The sequence below is a fragment of the Mytilus galloprovincialis genome, chromosome 12 (genome assembly GCF_965363235.1).
Source record: "Mytilus galloprovincialis chromosome 12, xbMytGall1.hap1.1, whole genome shotgun sequence".
Taxonomy (NCBI): Eukaryota; Metazoa; Mollusca; class Bivalvia; order Mytilida; family Mytilidae; genus Mytilus; species Mytilus galloprovincialis.
The window spans coordinates 77369306-77391278 of NC_134849.1; the positions used below are offsets into that span (position 1 = coordinate 77369306).

General features: G+C 33.3%; 1 protein-coding gene across 1 annotated transcript in view; it reads right to left on the reverse strand.

The window, feature by feature from the left end:
* Positions 1-21973, reverse strand: part of LOC143054899 (pre-mRNA-processing factor 6-like) — a 30604-nt gene that overhangs the window by 1643 nt on the left and 6988 nt on the right. Inside the window, exons 6-23 of the mRNA XM_076227989.1 lie at positions 21601-21682; positions 20644-20769; positions 19742-19836; positions 18249-18441; positions 16640-16766; positions 15847-15965; positions 15307-15469; positions 13420-13528; positions 12248-12317; positions 11868-11989; positions 11179-11272; positions 10585-10749; positions 9134-9235; positions 8287-8361; positions 3184-3317; positions 2216-2283; positions 1405-1543; positions 66-195 (exon numbers count right to left, since the gene is read on the reverse strand). Of these exons, the coding sequence (XP_076084104.1) occupies positions 66-195; positions 1405-1543; positions 2216-2283; positions 3184-3317; positions 8287-8361; positions 9134-9235; positions 10585-10749; positions 11179-11272; positions 11868-11989; positions 12248-12317; positions 13420-13528; positions 15307-15469; positions 15847-15965; positions 16640-16766; positions 18249-18441; positions 19742-19836; positions 20644-20769; positions 21601-21682 (2113 nt within the window). The remainder of the gene's footprint in view (positions 1-65; positions 196-1404; positions 1544-2215; positions 2284-3183; positions 3318-8286; positions 8362-9133; positions 9236-10584; positions 10750-11178; positions 11273-11867; positions 11990-12247; positions 12318-13419; positions 13529-15306; positions 15470-15846; positions 15966-16639; positions 16767-18248; positions 18442-19741; positions 19837-20643; positions 20770-21600; positions 21683-21973) is intronic.

A 21973-nucleotide genomic window follows, 5' to 3' on the forward strand; every position in this document is an offset into this window, starting at 1 on the left:
TCCTTGTAATGAAGAGTGACACATGATCTGTATTTTAATAAATTTGGAATTATTAAATGTTTTACCTCATCTCCATGCATCAGTTCAAACTTATAGAAAAAGGCCCAGGCATCTCCCAAGTCTGGCTCTATCTTTACAGTCCTAGTGAACCATTCTCTGGCCTTACTGATCTTCCTCTCGGACCAGAATATAAATCTGTAAAATAAATTATAGTTATTCCAGGGAATTTCTCTGGCTGCCTTCCAGACCAGAATATGTATCTGTAGATTTATACTTCTTATAGTACAGTAAAATTGAAGATGATATGCATCAATGAGACCATATTCAAACAGTACAATAAAACCAAAGTGGGCATCATATCGTTTTAAACAAGACCATTATTGTTTTTTTCAAAATTAACAGATATAAATTTCTCAGGCAAAAGTTCATAAAACTGAACCAAATAACATTCCTTACTTTGATGCTGCTAACAATACATGTGGGTTGTGTTCACACTTACTTGGACCTGCTGCTAACAATACATGTGGGTCATGTTCACACTTACTTTGATGCTGCTAACAATACACATGGGTCATGTTCACACTTTCTTTGATGCTGCCAACAATACATTTGGGTCGTGTTTACACTTACTTTGATGCTGCTAACAATACATGTGGGTCATGTTCACACTTACTTTGATGCTGCCAACAATACATGTGGGTCGTGTTCACACTTACTTTGATGCTGCCAACAATACATGTGGGTCATGTTCACACTTACTTTGATGCTGCTAACAATACATGTGGGTCGTGTTCACACTTACTTTGATGCTGCTAACAATACATGTGGGTCGTGTTCACACTTTCTTTGATGCTGCCAACAATACATGTGGGTCATGTTCACACTTACTATGATGCTGCTAACAATACATGTGGGTCGTGTTCACACTTACTTTGATGCTGCCAACAATACATGTGGGTCATGTTCACACTTACTTTGATGCTGCTAACAATACACATGGGTCATGTTCACACTTTCTTTGATGCTGCCAACAATACATTTGGGTCGTGTTCAAACTTACTTTGATGCTGCTAACAATACATGTGGGTTGTGTTCACACTTTCTTTGATGCTGCCAACAATACATGTGGGTCATGTTCACACTTACTTTGATGCTGCTAACAATACATGTGGGTCGTGTTCACACTTACTTTGATGCTGCTAACAATACATGTGGGTTGTGTTCACACTTTCTTTGATGCTGCCAACAATACATGTGGGTCATGTTCACACTTACTTTGATGCTGCTAACAATACATGTGGGTCGTGTTCACACTTACTTTGATGCTGCTAACAATACATGTGGGTCGTTTTCACACTTACTTTGATGCTGCCAACAATACATGTGGATCGTGTTTACACTTACTTTGATGCTGCTAACAATACATGTGGGTCATGTTCACACTTTCTCAAAGCATCGACTGATTTGGTTTTTCTCTGTGGTCTTGGTTCAATAGCTATAGATTCTGCCCACAATATTCCAGAATTTGAACATTCTTGTAGAGCTGAAAAAGATCAAATTTTGCTCATTATCAATTTAATTGTGTTACTGCAAGAATGATAATAGAGTTTGGTATAGAATTGATGCACTTATAAAGTGTGGATTCATTTTCCTTTATGAATGATAATTTTCATGGATTGAGAAAAATTGTGTAAATGAATATTTGATATTGTGGTATTGTAAAAGTCTGCATAATTGCTAATTTAGAAAATATGTACTTTATTGAAAATTTCAATGTTGGACTATTCACAAAAACAAGAATGTGTCCCCATTACATGGATGCCCCACTCGCGCTATCATTGTCTATGTTCAGTGGAACGTGAAATTGGGGTATAACTCTAAATTGGCATTAAAATTAAAATCATATTATAGGGAACATGTGTACTAAGTTTCAAGTTGATTGGACTTCAACTTCATCAAAAACTACCTTGACCAAAAACTTTAACCTGAAACATTCTAAAGGGGGACGACGGACACACTAATGGATGAAGCACAGATCAGAAAACATTCGTAGGTGGGGCATAAATAATGGTATTTATGAACTTCATAGTACAATGTAGTATTCATCAATAATATTTAGGCATCTTTTTGACAATTGGTGCTTGATGTTCATATTCCCAATGTTAAAGACTATCATTTCATTTGAGAGAATTATGTGAAATAATTTTTAACTTACCTCGTGCCATCAAATTTTGAGCAATATTCTTTAAGCCAGCTCTATTCTCTACTCTAACTGCTTCCAACCTACAAAGAAACATGTTTCACATTTTAACACAGAGAAGCTATAATTAGACCATTCTACAGTTATGTATGTAATGTCACAGTTATATCCTTAAACTGACCATGTTGGCAAAACACCTTGACTAAAATTATTTTGGTGCATTTAATTTACTAAATTTTTGACAAAATATTTACTTAGACCCTTTGCCAAAAAATGTAAACCACACACTTTATAGGCAAAATATTTTGTGGGATATATATCAGTTTTACAATTACAGATTTGATCATTGAGAAGCTTTATATGTATTAACAATAAAATGTTATTAAAACGTTCAGCTGATTTTTACACTTATCTCCCTGTAGTGTTATGAACCACCTTAAACAGATAGTTAGAAGTAAAATTAACAAGAACACAGACGGCCGTTGATAGACTGATCGTTTTTTTTTCACCACTTTCAGCACTATTATGTTATTTTGTGGTGGTCAGTTGTTATTATTGGAGAAAGCTGTAGAGAACCACTGACTATCAGTAGGAAAACTAATCATGCTAATGCAATCCTAGTCAAGTAAGGTAGGAGCTGAACTTGCCAAGTGAAGGATTCAAATTAGCAACCTCAACGTTGACAGGCTATATACCACTCAGCAAGAAGATCCCTTCCCCCTTAAAAATAACTTGTTAAAGATATATATTTAATAATAACTCAATTTCACATGCACATTTTTCACTTATTGTGGTTGAGGACGATATATTCCAACATCCTGTAATTGATATTTTTCATGGTCCCAAATAGGCCTAGCTTTGCAGAACAAACTTAAGGATTCCAACACCCTGCTTAATCTAACATTTTTTCTCTAGTCCCCCAGTGTGTCAGATAACACAGCTTGCCCTGTACGTGCATGATGAAATGCCATCTTGTTTCTTACCATAGATCTGGGACCTGAGGATTTTTGAGTCTAGCTTTCTCTAAGATTGATCTAGCTTTAATTAACTGTCCATTCTTTTCCTCTAGTCTGGATAATAACAGCCACAATGGTATTGCTTTGGGACATTTTTTTAGCTGAAATTATAAAACTAAAATTGTATGATACTGTATTTACTTTTAGATAGTGTCAGTGTTTAGTGTTATGAACTTTCAATTTTCTATAATTACATTAGATGTATGTTTCATTATGATACGTTACTCTGATTGGCTTATCTTGCGTTATTCCTTAAGCATGTTAAGCAACTTCATTTCACAATAAAACTTATCATTCATGATGACAGGAGGTCCAACAATAAAGTGCACAGGTAAATTAAATAAAAACTTGATAAAAATCATGTTTTCATGATCCTAGCAAAAAAATTTATTTATAAGTATTGAATGCTTCTTTTTGTAACTTCGTAGGGGTGTAAATGCATTGACTGTGCGCACATTTTTAGAGCCCTTCATACAAAATGTACTTCAGTCAACGCTTTTGCGTCCCAATGAAGTAACAAAACAGTGAATTAAATTTTAACTTCTCAAATTACTTGTTTCAGTGATTTTGAAAAGTCTGTGCGAAAATTTTAAATATTTCACAGCCAAAATCACTCAATGAAGTGATTTTGAAATCACTTGTTTAAGTACCACCCCTGACTGCAAAAAGAAGCATTCAATTCTTAAATAATATTTTTTTAAAGTTTTGAGGATTTAAAAACCTGTGTTCTCCCCAGAATTTTTAAATAGCATCATGGAAATTAATGTAGCATTGGTTTTCAAAAAAAAAAAAGAGAGTACCATGGCCCTTATACATTCTATTATAAAATCATCCAAGATAGCACCATGGTGGAAATTAAGCACCAGAGTACAACTGCAGTGCTTAAAGGCCATAGGGAGAAATACTGCTACTATTTGGATATTTGGTCATAAGTTTGTCTTTAATTCATATAATAATCTACAATTTCATGTTTTAAAATATATATATAGCAAAATTCCTGGCAGAAAGTAATGCATGTGTATTTTTGTTTATCTTTATTATACACATACTAGTATCCTGCATTTCAATTTCATATATATCAGCATGTTTCCCTGATTATTGTCTTTATCTAACTGTGATGCACAAAATCTATTAAACATAAGAAGATACCAGAAATAATAAAACACATCAAACAGTTCAACTGTGAGAGCAGACTTCCACCAAGAAAAAAAACTTACTTACAAGGAAAACAATGAACAACAAATAGTCAAGATCAATGATTTTGTACAGAACCATTATAAGAACTTCAACCCCCCCCTTTTTTTCATATAATTCATGTTGCTTTAACAGTGGCACCTTCCCCTATATAAATGCTTCTTGCATTATCAACTATTAAAAATGCCTTTGTTTCAAAAAAAAATTAAAATCACATAACAGTTTATTTTTCCTAATACAATGTACCCAACTTTCCCCCCTCTCACAATTTCCATCAATTTATTTTCTAAAAAGATAGTGTCGGAGTATGGTCCTTCCTTTCTGCCCCCCTCCTCCTTATTTTAGATCTATTCTGATATAAATGAACATTTAAAAATAATTTTAAAAAAGTTTAAAAGCCATGAATATCCACCTTGTGAAAAATCAATATTTTAACAAATTGTTAGCATTCTATTTTTAGAACTGTTTATGTTGTTGCTATAAACAAAGATATATTTAAACATTACTTTCCTTTTACCTGTGCAGTAAACGTTTGATATTTTTTTTAACTGGACAGGATTAGAGTTAATTTACTGTGTGAACTGTAGTTTTCATTGAGTTATTAATCCACATACCAAAGAATTAGTTCTCTACAAGGATAGGAAGTTGGAACTACAAATCTAACAAGTTCTGTACAGTACTAGCACAAGATGAGCTTTTTCATAACATGTGAAAACATGAAACTAGACATAGCATAAAGTGAAAAACTGTGAGCATTTGTAAATCTGATCTTAACCTTTGACTGTAGAGATTATTATTCAGGCAATAATGGCAAAGAAAGGCCAAGCACCAGAGTCAGACATACTTATCAGAATCGACCAATCAGAAAAAGAAACTATTGATATGGTAAAAAAATATGCCAAGAGCCTACGTGATCAGGCTAAAAAGGACAAAATGGAATTCAAAAAAGGGGATTTGAGTACAGAAAACATGGCTAAATTATTTGGAGTAATTACAGAATATAAAAATCCTAATGAAACCTTGACTATTGTCAATAGTTACGATTCTGACTTGAGTTTTATATACCGTTTACGTATCGTTGGTGAGACGTCCATCTGGATTTCAAATTTCAACACTAAAATATTGCAACAGATAACCTTTGAAGATAACAATATCAAAACTTTACATGAGATTTCTGCGGACATCTTTGACATGTCTAATTCATCTAACAATGATATTTTCTTGTCAATGCGTGACACATGTGAGGTCAAAATGCTAATGAAGTCTGGGAAAATCAAATCGGTATTCTCCGTTTCAACTGGACTTTTGCCGCGTGCTATTCATGTCACGAAAGACAACAGAATTCTGTTAGGTGTTACTGATCGTGGACACATGTATAAGTTGGGAGACGATAGCTTCAGAAAAGTCATGGTCTATGGAATGGATGGAAAACAGAAACAATCCTTTGGAGACGAAATGTTAACATTTCCGTACAGAATAACCACCAATACAAACAAAGACATTGTGGTTATTGATGTTATAGCAGACGATTCCGGGAGAATAATCAATTTAGGACAAGATGGTACACTTAAGTGGATTTATCAAGGTCACCCTTCAATGAATTCTACCAAACGACCTTTTGACCCCAGAGATATTGTGACAACACCAAAAGGTCTGGTGATAGTAGCAGACTGTGTCAGCCATGGAATCCATGTTCTATCAGGGGAGGGAACTCTAATTACATGTAAAAACATGAAAGAACAAGGAGTTATCTTTCCTTACTCATTGGATATTGACAACAAAGGGTTAATATGGGTTGGGTGTGACACGTTCAAAGGCAAAGCAGATGCCAAAATACACAACATTGAAATTTCTTGACATCTGTAGACAATTATACGTAGAATCTTTTTAAAGCTTATGATTTAAATCAAATAAATAAAAAAACTGTTGACAAACTTTTCAGTTTAGCACACCTCAACAATATAATATGAAAAATTTAACATCAGGCTGATTTAGTCTTGTTTTTTTATTTAATCATTCTCTTTAGAAAATAATGGTGGCCATTAGTTTTCTTGTTTGAACTGTTTTACATTTGTCATTTTGGTAACTTTTACAGCAGACTATGCAGTATGGGCTTTGCTGATTGTTGAAGTCAGTACAGTGACTTATATAGTTGTTAACTTCAATGTTATAAGACTCTGGTGGAGAGATGTCTCATTGGCAATCATACCACATCTTCTTATTTCTTACTTCAATGTTATAAGACTCTGGTGGAGAGATGTCTCATTAAGCAATCATACCACATCTTCTTATTTCTTAGTTTAACAAATACAGAAATTTGATAGATGTGAAGACAAGATATGCCTTGTTTAAGTTGTTATTTTTATTAGTGATATTCGATATTAAAGGATTTGTGACGTATTCTTTTATTTGTGAAATTACTGATATCAGTTTGACAGACTTTTATCCTTGATTCATACTGTAGGTGTGAAAAATAATGTGAAGGCGAAATATAATGAGATTATACTAGTAATTATAATTATCTAATTCTAATTAATGTGAAAGCTTTCATTTATGGCTACTAGTTATAGTGCTGTTGAAGTTCTATACACCTAAAAGTTGTATTCATTTAAACAGATTGCACTGAATCTATATCAAAAGCACTTATTACTGGTTGTTTAAACTTGTCTGTTTCACAGACTACCTTTACTTTCTTCTGTTGGATGGCTGGTTGTTAAAATATTGAGGCTGAAATTTCATGCAGGTTTTAAACAGTAAAGTGAATAAAATTTGCATCAGACCATACTGTCTACATATATAGTTAAAAGCAAGTCTTGTTACATCTAGACTTCATATTTGATCATATCTCAGCAAGGATTTGAGCAAAAAGAAGTATATTTCCATATCACATATCATTTATACTCAATTTAATATGGAAATATCAGGCGCGGATCCAGCCGTTTTAAAAAGGGGGGTTCCTAACCCAGAGTAAAGGGGGGTTCCAACTATATGCTCCCATTCAAATGCATTGATCGGCCAAAAAAAAAAGGGGGGTTTCAACATCACAATTTAGAATCCAAAGTGGAGATATAAAAAATGCCACATTTTCTATAATATATATATCAGATAGCTTTGAAACTTGAAAACTGTCTCATAATACACTAAGCTTAAATCATGCCAAGATTTATTGGAATTGGTCAAGGTTTTGGCCCCTTATAGACCCAAGACCACAATTAATTATCCTGCTTTATGTTGTCCAGGAATATTGTTCACATTAATTTATAGTGTATTCTTTCTTTTTTTTCTTTCCCTTTCTCATACATTTCTTAGTTTTTCTGGGACGAAAATGAAATAAGAGAGCTGAAATAAACTTTTGGATGTTTTATTTTAACTGATTTTGATATGGAAAGAGTGATTAGGCCATTAGTGCAAAAAGGTAATATTTACACTTTTCGGAACATCTCTTGACTTGCCTATAGGGGTATGGATGTTTATTGACCAAATTTGGAAGATGTATAAATGCAATTTTTCTGAAAATTAGATATATTTTTGTACTTGTACAGTTCATTACACAAACACAAAAAAATAGATAAAAAAACAGGGATTTTTTTTAATTGCGACAAAATGTTATAAAGAACAGATAGAGGAATTAATTGTAGTCTTGGGCCAATAGACAGAAACGAACAGAAATGTTCAAATTTGGTCATTTATGGACAATTTGTAGAGCTCAACATTCTGAACATTTTTGCTCCAGTCAGATTTATTCTATTGATAACGGTAATAATGTCTCAGATTCAACCAAAAGGTAAAAATGCATTTAATTCAAATGAAAGGTAAAAATGTCACTGATACAACTAAAAGGTGGACATGTAACAGACTTATTTGACCAGTACTGACCCCCTGATTATAAGCATCTCTAGCGGCCTCTTTCTCTCCTTGTTGTTCTTCTATCTGTCCTTTCATCATCCATAACTGAAAAAATAAGACTTTATTAACTATTCTGTCTTTAAAACATTAGAAAGCACAAATATGTATTTATAGAACACCATTCCTTGCTCACGCTATCACCTTTCCATGTTAAGGAAGTTTGCTACTCAGTTTCAAATTATATAACTTTCCATAACACTAGTATATATTGATAGGGAATTAATTAAGGAAGCAAAAAAGCAAAAAAAATATAGGGGTCAATGTGCTTGTTTTCAAGATATTACCCATTGAAATGTTGGCGGGAAAATGTTCTCTCTTGATTTTTCATAGCTTTATCATTGACAAGTTAAAGTTCTCAAAAACTATTAAAAAATAAATAAGATTTTTACAAATGGTTCTTATAATTATACATGTAAAAGATTTATAAAAAGAGAAACAGGGGTCAATGGGCAAAATTATTTAAGGCATTCAGATGGATAAAACCAGAGGATTTCGAAAATCTGACAAAAATTCTAAAACATGACAAGCGAACATCCTTCAGTAAATCATTAACCCTACTTTGGCATCTATTTTAAAGAGTTCACATCAAAATGAAAATGTGTACTTTAGTTTCCAGTTAATGTTATCAAAACTTCATGCCAGATAAACAATCTTAGAACAAAACTTTTAAATCTACAATTTCAGTTGCTTTCAACTATTTAGGAATTTATTCATGAGTGAAAATAATACCACAGCCTGATAAATTTTCTTTTCACTTAACAAAAATAATAGATTTTCTGTGAAAAATGATAAAGAAATTATGAAAAAAGATATTTACCTTTGGAAAGTCTGAATAATGTCTGACAGCTTCTACCAGTAATGTTTTAGAGTTCTGTATTTCTCCTAAACACCATTCTAATTTCACAGACTTCATCATGACCTGCATAAAAATGAATATGAATTAATTGTCTGTTCATGTCAACAGTATTTTCACAGTTATCTCCCATTGTGACAAGTTTAAAGCTTGGTATATGTTTATACCTAATACCAGGGATTGAAGTAAAAAATTTGGCATGGTAGCCCACAGCTTAAATTTTGGTAGCCGATATATATAGTTCACTACAAGAAAAGCAGAAATTTAAGTAGCCCACACAAAGTTTATGGGGCCATTGGCGAGTGGACCCTGCTAATTTCGAACCTTGAATTCATTACGTTTAGAGCCTACCAATTTATATGGTTGAGTAATTAATTTCAAAGGGATCTACTTTTTGTTGAACTAGACAAAAACAAGAGGCTCTCAAGAGCTGGATTCACTCACCTGTAATTTATAGCTCAAATATTTCATCAATATTATTTTTGCTTTTCAATTTATATTAATGAGTGGCTTAAAAATTCCATTTCAATGTTCTTTGTATCTCATATTTTCTTCCAAATAAAAAAAATGCACTTTAACCTGATATTCCATTTTAGCCATAGTGGCTATGTTTTGGACGTACAAGGAAATAAAATACAAATTTTATACAAGATACTCTAAAACTCATTTAGTAAACAAACTGGGTGAACAAATTGTGAAAAATTTCTTTAAAGTGCAAATACTCAAGGGGTCAATTGAAAATGTTTGTCATATAACAACAACAACAACAACAACAACAACAACAATACTTTATTTTAAGAGGGTTACACAGTTAGCTATATAACTAATCTTCCCTGAGGCCCTCGTAATGAAAAATCAAACAAAACACAAACATATACTAGTACATTGCATACATACATTAGCATAAAAAGTCAAGTGTGATAATAATGTTCAATACAACTTGATAAAATGTGATGAAAAAAATAAACATGATGACATGATCAGTTTTTTATATTATTTATACAGCTAGGTTGATTTCAATAAATGATCTGTTATTTTGTATTTTGTATAAACTTGTAGATTTTACTTTACTGAACACTTTTGCTGTTTACAGTTTATCTTTATCTATAATAAAATTCTAGAAAACATTTTACCCATTGACAGATTTGCTCTAAATTCTTTAGTTTTTGAGATATAAGCCAAAACTGCATTTGACCCTGTGTTCTATTTTTAGCCATGGCGGCCATGTTTGTTGGTGGATCAAAATTTTAGATGCAATTCGTAAACTAGATACCATAAGGAACATACAGTTAAAGTTTGAAGATATTTGGCACAGTAGTTTCAGATAAGAAGATTCTATAAATACTTTAAGACAACGATGGACAACGACAGATGCCAAGTGATGGCATAAGCTCACATGGAGCTCTTCAACTTACCCTAGCTGTTGGGGCACTAGCTCTGGCTTTCTGTAAAAGTCTCCTAGCTCTCTCATACTCATTATTTTCTGACTCTAACTTAACAGCAGCTAACCAGATCTCTTCACTGTTAGGATTGGCCTGGAAAGCCAAAGCTAAAATACTTCTGGCAGCAGGAACATCTCCCTGTAATAAACGAAAGAAAATAAAATGAAGAATTTGTTACTTTTACACTACATCACAATTCCTGGAGAGGTATGAGCTAACATCCATGGTGGGGTTTGGTTGCACAGTCTTTCTATCTATGTGGGGCTTTGTTGACTTTTGCTTGTCATTTTGTTGTTGTTTTATTTGCCACATTGTTGTTGGTTTTCGATCGTGTAAGAATAGTCCACTGTGAATAATCAAGAAATTGATGTGTTCCTAACCACAGGAGGATTTTATAGAAAGAAGAATAAGTTTTGTCTGACCCATCAGTTTAAATGGTCTTCAAGTATCTACCCTAATGCTCAGTGTAAAATATTGACAAATATAATGCCTATAAATCCATGTTAAAATGAGCAGAGCATGACATGAAGGAATTATTTCTTCGCCGAAATGTTAGATGTAACTTACTGCCATCCATTTAGATTTAGCTCCCATCAACCATAAGACCTCTGCTTTAGGACAGTGAGCGACTGCTCTTTGTAACAATGCTTCTAAAGATTCCCTATAAAATATAAGACTCGGATTATTATATACCTCCTCATTTTATGTAAAGATTACAAAAATGTACAGCAGAAGTGTATATCATTTATTGTGGATTTATTTATGTTCATGGGTACCAATTTTTGTATATTAAGAAAAAGTTAAATGTTCATTGATATTAAAATTTGGTGTTTTTTTCAAAGTGTGCATACAAGCCTAAAGAAAATTGTCTTTCGATGAACATATAATCTTGTGGTTCCCACAAAATCAACAAAATATATTTTCAAAGGATAATAATGAATCAACAGTCATAATCTATGTCTTTTATTCATAAACCACAATTTTCTTTATGGACTTAAAAAAAAGTTCATTAATTAAACTTTTATCACTTAATGATACTGTAAATTCAGAAATTATTGCTATTTTGTCATTTTTGACTAAAATGCAAATTTATCTTGATGATATTAAGAAAAAGCCTGTTAAATTCATGTAATTTTTTTAAAAATGTAAGTTTAAATTATTGGGATTATAACCCTGTCGCATATTTTGCCATAATAAAAAAAATCACAACAATTTCTGAATTTACTGTATGTAAAACATCTAATATAAAATCTAACCTGGATCCATGACTCTTTTCAAAGTAGGCTGCTCTCAACCAGATACTCTTCTTACTGGGAAACTCTGCCAAGGCAAAGGCATAGATAGCTCTGGCACATTCCACTGCTGAATGTGTGGCACACTGTTAACAGAAAGAAAAGTGGTATCAAAATTGGCATAAATAACTGTGGCACACTATTAAGAGAAAGAAAAGTGGTGTTAACATAGGTATAAATAACTGTGGCACACCACACCACAGCTGAATGTGTGACACACTGTCCACAGAAAGAAAAGACTTAGATATAGACATCATAACTGTGGCACACTCAACTGCAAAATTAGAGGCTGTAGACCTTTTTTTTTCCCTTTCAGAAGATTTCTATTTTTAGATCAGACTTACAGATTCAGCATCCTCTAACCAAGTATGTTTTCTATCTTCTTCTTCTATACCAACACTTATCACAGCTCGTCTGTAAATAAATAAATACATATATTTTCAAATAAACAAGTTCATTGTTCAAGGTGATCTATAGTTGTAAATTGTTATGTCCTTTGGTGTATGGTGGAGAGTTGTTTTATTGGCAATCATACCACAGCTTCTTATTTTCATAAACAAACAAAACCAATTACTTGACGATTCTGGATGTCTACCTTCTATAAAGAAAGTACTTATATATACTAAGCTAGCAGGTTACTTCAAACTTGCATATCAATTTGACAGGAATGTGAAAACTTGCAAAATAACCCAACAAGAAAATCAACAACTTAAAAGATAATAGGTCAACAGGTATTTGACAACTTGTGTAAAAGTCTGACAAATAACTGACAACTAACAAAAAAGTGTCAGAGGTAAATGAATACTTACATGATAGCCTTGTGGAGAGTTGTCTCAATGGCAATCATACCACATCTTCTATTTTTATATTATAATCATACCACATCTTCTTTTTTTATATTATATGTAATTGAAAACTTACCTGGTAATCTGTCAGGTAACTGACAAACTTACCTGGATACTTGACAGGTAACTGAGACAACTTATAAGGTAACCTGACAGGTAACTGAGAACTAACATGACAGTCTAACTGGTAACTGACTACTTACATGGGAACTTTATAGGTAAAGACATGGGACTAACATTGGAATCTGGCAGGTAATTTTTGTGAATTAATTTATTTTCATGGGTAACAATTATCGTGTTTTAAGGAAAATTTTCATATTCCTGAATATTCAAATTGATTGTTTTGCAAACTCTGCATACAATCTCTTAGAAAATTTTGAATTTGTTGAACACTTAAATTCATGGTTCTCCTGTATCCACGAAAATTGGTATCCAACAAATATTAATGTATCCCCAATAACGAAGAATTTACCTCTCAACCAGGTATTAAACTTACATGATAGCCTGACAGGTAACTGATATTAAACTTACATGATAGCCTGACAGGTAACTGATATTAAACTTACATGATAGCCTGACAGGTAACTGATATTAAACTTACATGATAGCCTGACAGGTAACTGATATTAAACTTACATGATAGCCTGACAGGTAACTGATATTAAACTTACATGATAGCCTGACAGGTAACTATACTTCCACTCTTCTCACAATCTTCAGCGTCTTTGATCCACAAGTCTCTGTTCACCTCTACCATGTTAGCTCTCAAGGAGTTCAAAGCTGCAAATATTCACAATGTATCATGGAGTCCAGATAAAATAAATTTTACCACCTTCGTGGATTCATTTTTTTTGGTGGTTTTAGTAAAAATTGTATTTTTCATGGATATTTGATAAAGCGGTTTGGTCATATTAAAATCAAGAATGTGTCCAAAGTACACGGATGCCCCACTGGCACATTTTCCATGTTCAAAGGACAGTGAAATTGAGTAAAAATCTAATTTGGCATTAAAATTAGAAAGATCATACCATAGGGAACATGTGTACTAAGTTTCAAGTTGATTGGACTTCAACTTCATCAAAACCTACCTTGACCAAAAATTTGAACCTGAAGCGGGACAGACAGACGAACAAACAAACGGACGGACGCACAGACCGGAAAACATAATGCCCCTCTACTATCGTAGGTGGAGCATAAAAATGGTTCAAACATTAAAATTCACAAAATAGAATATCCCACAAATAATAATTGATCCTTACTAGGAATATATTGAGATTGAAGTGCATGTTTCTAAAAAAAAAACATCTTCCAAAAGTGTAATTACATTGACGTGAACATGGAGGTCAGGAAAGACTTTAAAAGTTGGAAGAAGACTATATAAGTTTGATTAACTTGTGTCTCATTCCTTTTGCATATCTAAGCAAATGAAATATGTTTAAAACTAAACTTTTTAAATCCCCATACACAAATTATTACCTTTATCTGGTAAATTTGCATATTACATCAATGGATATATAGAAGCTTATATTATGTAAATATAAGCGCTGTTTATTTAATGACATCATAATCTGCATGGGTGTAGCACAGGTTTTGGTACTGATAATCCCCTGGACTACAGTCTACATGATCACTCCTTATTTGGTTATAAGGCAAGGAGTGATACATTCCATTCTCAAATTTCACAAGGATGCTAGGTAGTTGGTCATTTTGAGTTTTGCTGCTGACAGGGAAAGTCAAACATAAGTTGTCATAAAGTTACAGCTTGGTCCATCTACACCAAGTGTCGTCGACAGGGCCTGGAGCTAAATTTCCCTTAGCTGAGTACTTGACTCCCAAGGGCCAAATTATTTATATGTTTTATTAATAAAATATAGAAATTAAATAATCTTGTTGTCAGCAGCAAACTCACTGATATAATGTTTGGTCTTACTAGATTCTCGGTTTCAATCTTATAGGGATGTCTATGTCTGAAGGTCACATTAAATGTCAGTTTGTCAACACTTCAGGAGTATGTTAAGAAATAAGTTACAGTACAGGGTATAAAAGAACACCAGAGAACACCTAAACAAGAGAGCTACAAATACAGGGTATAAAATAATCACCCAGAACACCTCTTAAAAAGAGGAGTTCTCAAAAGGTCACAGTTTACTGAATCATGAGGAACACCTAAACAAGAGGCAACCAGCTAAACAAGGTACATGAATCATTATCAATGAACCACAGAAAATAGATAACAGACTTAACAATGAATAAGTCATCACTTGCTGTATCCGTCATTCGTCAATGTCATGGTTACTTCTGTTAAGTTGTGGATTTCAGTCGTTCGGTTATATCTCTAAGTCCCTGGAGTCATAAAATAAACAAACATAAATATGAAATGACCCATGTCCAAAAATAAAATATTTTATCCTACACTTCTAATATTGGATTCTACCTTTAACAATCCTCCTTCCTACCCTTCCCTATCATTGTTATGGACTCTACCTTTAACAATCCTCCTTCCTACCCTCCCCCATTCATTGTAATGGACTCTACCTAATCTAATTTTATAATCTTACCTCTGTCTACGATTTTGTCTACCATGTGATTGTTTCCATTGGCTTCTTCCAGTTTAGCAGCTGTAATCCAGATCTGACGATCGGTGGGGATATTCTCTCTGGCTTTGTTTAGGACCTTCCTGGCATTATCATAGGTCTCAAGTCTGGCTAAGGCTAACCACAACTATAAATAGGTAAGAGTATCACATGTCAGACTAGAGGTCAGGCAAGGTTAACCAAAATTTCAAAGTTAAACAAGAATATGTGTCCATAGGACAACACACCCATAGATATATACATTTCCATGTTTACTGAACTGCAAAATGTCAGTCAGATCCCTAATTTTAAATATATTTTTAAAAGTTCACATTAAACACATTAAATAAAAAAGTGTAAAAAATTTATTTCAATATTCTCAAAAAGATCATCAGGTTGATGTGACCTCAAATTCAAGGTAAATCACCAAAAACAATACTTTAATTTGATTGGAAGAACTAAACATAAAACATAATGCCCCCTACCCTACCCCCACTACAGTAGGTGAAGGAATCAATGCAGTACCTCTACACTTGTTGGACAACATTCTACAGCCCGACTCAACATGATTCTAGCATCCTCCTCATTTTCTAGTTCTACAGCTTGTTTCCACAGTCTGACAGAGTTTGGAATGTGTTCCAAAGCTAAAAATATTATGTCAAATTTCACAAATCATAAAATCTTCATTTTGTAATTCATTATACCTCTTTCCACTACCTGACCAAGTTTACTATAAAGATTGGAACATATTATTAAATGTCTTTGTCTGTATAGCCAGTCAAGGTTGTTAAAAACTTCCATATATATAAATTACTATGTACACAATAGATGCAAAAATAAATTCCACTTTTCTAGAGTAACTGTGAAATCATTATTTTTTTGTAGGTGCCATTTTTCATGGATTAAGAAAATTTGCATCTCATGGTTTTTGCCAGAGTCTGCATATATTCATATAGAAAATAAGTAATTTATTAAACGTTAAAATTTGTGGTTCCCCTGTACTGACCAAATCCACCAAAATTGGTATCTATGCGCAAATTCATAGATAGTTATAGAACAACTTTTGAAGACATTAATTACTTCATTAGTTAAAAATAATGTGTACCAAGTACACGAATGTTCCATTGGCACTATCATTTTTTATGTTCAGTGGACTGTGAAAATTAACCTGGACCAAAAACTTTAACCTGAAGCGGGACAGACGAACAGACGCACAGACCAGAAAATATAATGCTGTAAATGGGACATAAAAACAAAATTGAAACCAAGCTCAATGCCCTATTCTACACACTAAACATTTTCACTGATGTAATCTTACCTTTCCTAAAGACCCTTTTTTTTGCCTTCAGTTCTGTTTCTAAATCAGCAGCTTTGATCCATATTCTGACAGAGGAGGGCAGTTGTCTGGCCGCTTGTGCTATAACTGCTTTAGCCTGGTCAGCTGGCTATCAAAATATAATGATTCATCCATATTTACGGTATATTTTTTTTTATTTCTCTAACATCTACTTTTTCTTAAAAGATTTTTGGCACATTTATTTCCCCATGTTCTTTTAGTAACTGTTAGTACTTATTCATTAGTACATTTTCCCTATTGTTTTTATGTTATTTGGTTTATTTGTACTTCATTTCAATTCACTGAGTTAAGCCATTTGCAACTAGTTTTTACATTTTGTTCATACAGTGAAACCTGTCCAAACCGAACACCCACGGGACTTTGCGTTTTGTTCGGTTTTCACAGGTGTTCGGATTGTAGAGGTAAACGGAAGAATAATTTTGGCATTTACTGATAAGGGATAATAGGTGACACAACAGACGACAGTTTATTTTTGTGTTAATTTAGATGTAAATGTAAAAATAAAAGAAGATGAAGATAGACGTTTTGCTACATTTTTGTTTATAAATCAAACGCCACTCCGTCAATCACGCTCGTCGTTGGGAGATGTCCGACGTGGAGCGATTTTGCTTTTTATAATTATTTTCTCATCCGTTAATTCACTGACCAATTCAGATTCACAGTCACTGTCAAATGACGATTCCGTAGTTGAATCGGGAACGTCATTGTACACACGAGTTCTCGGACTAAACTGGTCACCTGCTGATTGATACTTCGGCACACGATAACAGTGAAACAACAGCAGGGGTCCAGTTTATTCTCGGACTTTATCGTTGCTAAATAGCTAACGGAAGTCTTCGGGAGCATACGAATCAAATATATAGGGCCTCTAAAGGTAATCCAGCAATCGAAATCCATTGACCTTGTTGTGTTGCACGACTTCTTAATCCGGTGAAAGGCTTTAAAACTATTATTTAATTAAACAGTTTAGCTACAGAATGGCAGTTTCGATTTTGTGGCCGTATTTATTTGAGTAAGGTGCATTTAATTGATCTGAGGGAAAGTTCCTTTCTTGTCATTATCGGCGATGAGGGTAGCTGACCAGTTTAATGTTTCTTTACCAAAAAATCACTTTTTACATGGACACAGACATGCTAATTAGTTTGTAATAACAACCCACAAGTTCATTAAACCTCAAATACCTTCGGGGATACTCTGCCATCCTGTGTTTGTTTAATTAAATCATGCAAATAATTAATAATATTCTATTGTTTTGATTGGTATTGATCGATTTTGACAGGTAATTTTTAGGTACAAATTTACTAACGAGCCTTCAAAAAGCGTTCGGAATTCGGTGTTGACAGGGTTCGGTTTTTTCAGGTTACATTAACGTCAATTGATAGGGAAATTTTGTGGGACTTTGAAAATTGTTCGGTTTAAACTGAAATTCGGTTTTATCAGGGTTCGGTTTACCCAGGTTTCACTGTATATTCTTCTGTCCAAGGTGAGAGGGAGGCTAAATAAGTGCTCACAAACATGCCCTCTTTTTAGGTTATTACTGTTGGAATGTTTAAATACAACCATTGCCTACCATTAATCTAGCAGCCTCTAACCACACATCTTCACTCTTAGGACATTCCTCACAGCCTTTCATGATCAGGTTCCTAGCTGTCTGTAACTTCCCTGTGACTTCCTCTAATCTAGCCGAGGCTATCCACGCTGGAGGATGTTTAGGATTGGTTTCTCTCACAGACTTCAGCAGTAATCTGGCTTTCTTCACATCACTTTAAGATAAAAATAAAACATTCGTTCATTATAGAAAATTATAAAATTCATTTGTACTAGCTTTCTATAACAGGAAGAAAATGAGGCTTGTCAAACTTTACTTCAGTTTTCTAGCAAGTACAAGCACAAAGTTTTACTGGTTGTTGTGCTAACCAACTCGTAATTAAAGAATACAAAACAAGAAGTATGTATCTGACAGATTGGAAAAAATTATCATTGCAAAGCTGCTGACTACATATAAAGTCATTCAGTGCAATGCTTTTATTTAAGAATTGAATGCTTCTTTTTATAACTTCATTGGGTTGTAAAAGCGTTGACCAAAGTACATTTGGATTCTAAAAATGTGTGCACGGTCAACACTTTTACAACCCTATGAAGTTACAAAGAGAAGCATTCAATACTTATAAGTACATTTTTAAGCTAGAATCATGAAAACACAACTTTTATCAAGTTTTTATTTAATTTACCTGTGCACTTTATTGTGGGACCTTGTGTCATGAATGGTAAAATTTTTTGTGTAATGAAGTTGATTAAGGAATAACGCAAGATTGCAGTGTAGCCAATCAGAATAACGTATTATAATGAAACATACAGCTAATGTAATTATAGGAAAGTGTAACAAAAAGTTTAGGTTAATTCAACTTATTGAAAAATTGAAAGTATCAGCAAACAGAAATTAGGTGGGACCATATATGAGGTCAATTTCCTAAGTACCTGAAAAATATGTGATAGAATTTTTTTCTTCACAAATTAACAGATGGACAAGGATGCAATATAGCCTCAACTTTCAGAAGATACTAGAGTTTTTTCATTGGTACTCAAAACACATCTTATCTATACATATAACATATAATGCTTACTTGATATCACCTCCATGTGAGGGTAACAATTTACCTGATATCACCTCCATGTGAGGGTAACAATTTACTTGATATTACCTCCATGTGAGGGTAACAACTTACTAATATCACCTCCATGTGAGGGTAACAACTTACTTGATATTACCTCCATTTGAGGGTAACAACTTACTTGTTATCACCTCCATGTGAGGGTAACAACTTACTTGATATCACCTCCATGTGAGGGTAACAACTTACTTGATATCACCTCCATGTGAGGGTAACAACATACTTGATATCACCTCCATGTGAGGGTAACAACTTACTTGATATCACCTTCATGTGAGGGTAACACTTACTTAATATCACCTCCATGTGAGGGTAACAACTTACTTGATATCACCTCCATGTGAGGGTAACAACTTACTTGATATCACCTCCATGTGAGGGTAACACTTACTTGATATCACCTCCATGTGAGGGTAACATAGACTGAAGATCTGTGAGGTAACCTTTGGGGTCAACAACTGTCTGACCACTCACAGAGTCGGATACCTAGAAATAAAATTCATTTTGCAGTCTAACTATACTATAAGTAAAGGTACATATGGTGTTAGCATGAAAAACAATACTGTTTGTCAAACAGCTCAATCTTACCATGTTTAATATAATGATCTACAAAATCAATGTCTTTCGTATAAAACCAGCAACTATCATTTCCCCGCACAAGTTGAATATCCATCAACTGATATTACCTGTGTAAATTAGGAGATAAATGTATTGTATTTTCAGCTTGGCCTTTATAGAACAAGATTTTTACTATCTCAAATGAGTTTACCTAGCAATGAGAGATGATGTCAAGCAATATATAATTTTCACAAGTTGTTAAACCTATTTCTCTTATAGTCAACACTCTCAATGGGTAAATAAAAAAAATTGTGAAATGTTTTTATCTAGTTTTTTCACATTCCTCTATGATTTCATATGTCCTTTTCCAGTGTTAGTGTATCTCTATCTCTATTGACTAAAATTTCCGGTGGAAGTTTAATATCCATTAACTGATATGACTTGTGTTAGTCTAACACCAATCAAATGACATTACCAGAATAAGTTATTGACATAGTCACAATACCTGTGTAAGTTTAATATCCACCAACTGATATCATCTGAGTAAGTTTAATTACCTGTATAAGTTTAATTACCTGTGTAAGTTTAATAACCTGTATAAGTTTAATTACCTGTGTAAGTTTAAATACCTGTGTAAGTTTAATAACCTGTGTAAGTTTAATAACCTGTACAAGCTAATTACCTGTGTAAGTTTAATAACCTGTACAAGCTAATTACCTGTGTAAATTTAATTACCTGTGTAAGTTTAATATCCATCAATGTATTCCTAGCTTCACCAATCTTCTTCATATCAATATCTCCTGGTGTTGAGGTACCCAGAGGGGTAATAGCTCCAAACGGTGTGTTAATTCCGCCATATTTCTGTTTAAAAGAAATTGAAAGAAAGTTTTAAAGGGATCATACTATATGAGTGGGGTATATTTCAATGAGACTGCAACCCCCCAAAAAATAAATAATATTTTAACATGTTTAATGATGAAAGTTAAAGAACAAATAAGGTGCTGTCTTATAACGAGATAAGCTTTTAGTGACCTGCTGTCATTTTTTTTATGCTGGCTATACAAGAAGATTCTTTTCTGTTATTTAGACAAAAATATGGTCTTACATAACAATCCACTTTTTTGTAACTATGACCTTGAACTCTATTATATATAGTTACATCAAAACAAATAGCAATCTTCTTTTCATTATTATATATGTGACAGAGCCCATTTTGATTAAGGACCCAGATACCCCTTTCCTGCACAAGTTTTAGTGTTTTTTTCTAATAACTATGACCCTGAAATTTTACATGGTAACCTCTAAATTAATAGGGTTCTTCATCTCATTATATGACCACATATACTTGTAAGGGTGCAAACCAATAAACTGTATTTGTGTAACCAACTGGAAAAAAAGTGACTGACAAATTAGCTTATGGATGGATGGACTGGCAGACAGTTCAAAAACAATATTTTCAGATAAAAAGTAAAATCACAAAAATACTGAACTTAGAGGAAGATCAATTGGGAAAGTCCATAATCACATGGCAAAATCAAATAACAAAAACGAATGGACAAAAACTGTCATATTCCTGACTTGGTACAGGCATTTTCAAATGTAGAAAATGGTGGATTAAACCTGGTTCTATAGCGCTAACCCTCTAATAATTTTTAGTCTCTATGACAAGGTTTTAACAGTTTAATATGTTACCTGGTCTCGATCTGATATTGATGTAGCATTTCCTGTTCTAGCAACAGCCCCTGCCAATACACTGTCTGGAAGTGGAGTAAATCTGGAAAAATAAATATGGGAGAATTTCAATAAAATTGCAATGTTGTACTTATTTCATTGGTAGACAAAAAGTTTATACATTTCAAAAATGTTGATTTTTTATAGTGCATGGTATTTTATTAAAAATTACAAGTAATAAATAACTGTATAATTAGTCAGTAGAGTTCACACACACTCCTATCACTCACAATTTTATTAATTTTTTGACTTCCAATCTCCAACTCCTGGTTGTTATTTTTAACTTTGTCAGAGAAAGAAGGTGTGCAATATATGAATTCATAACAGATATTGG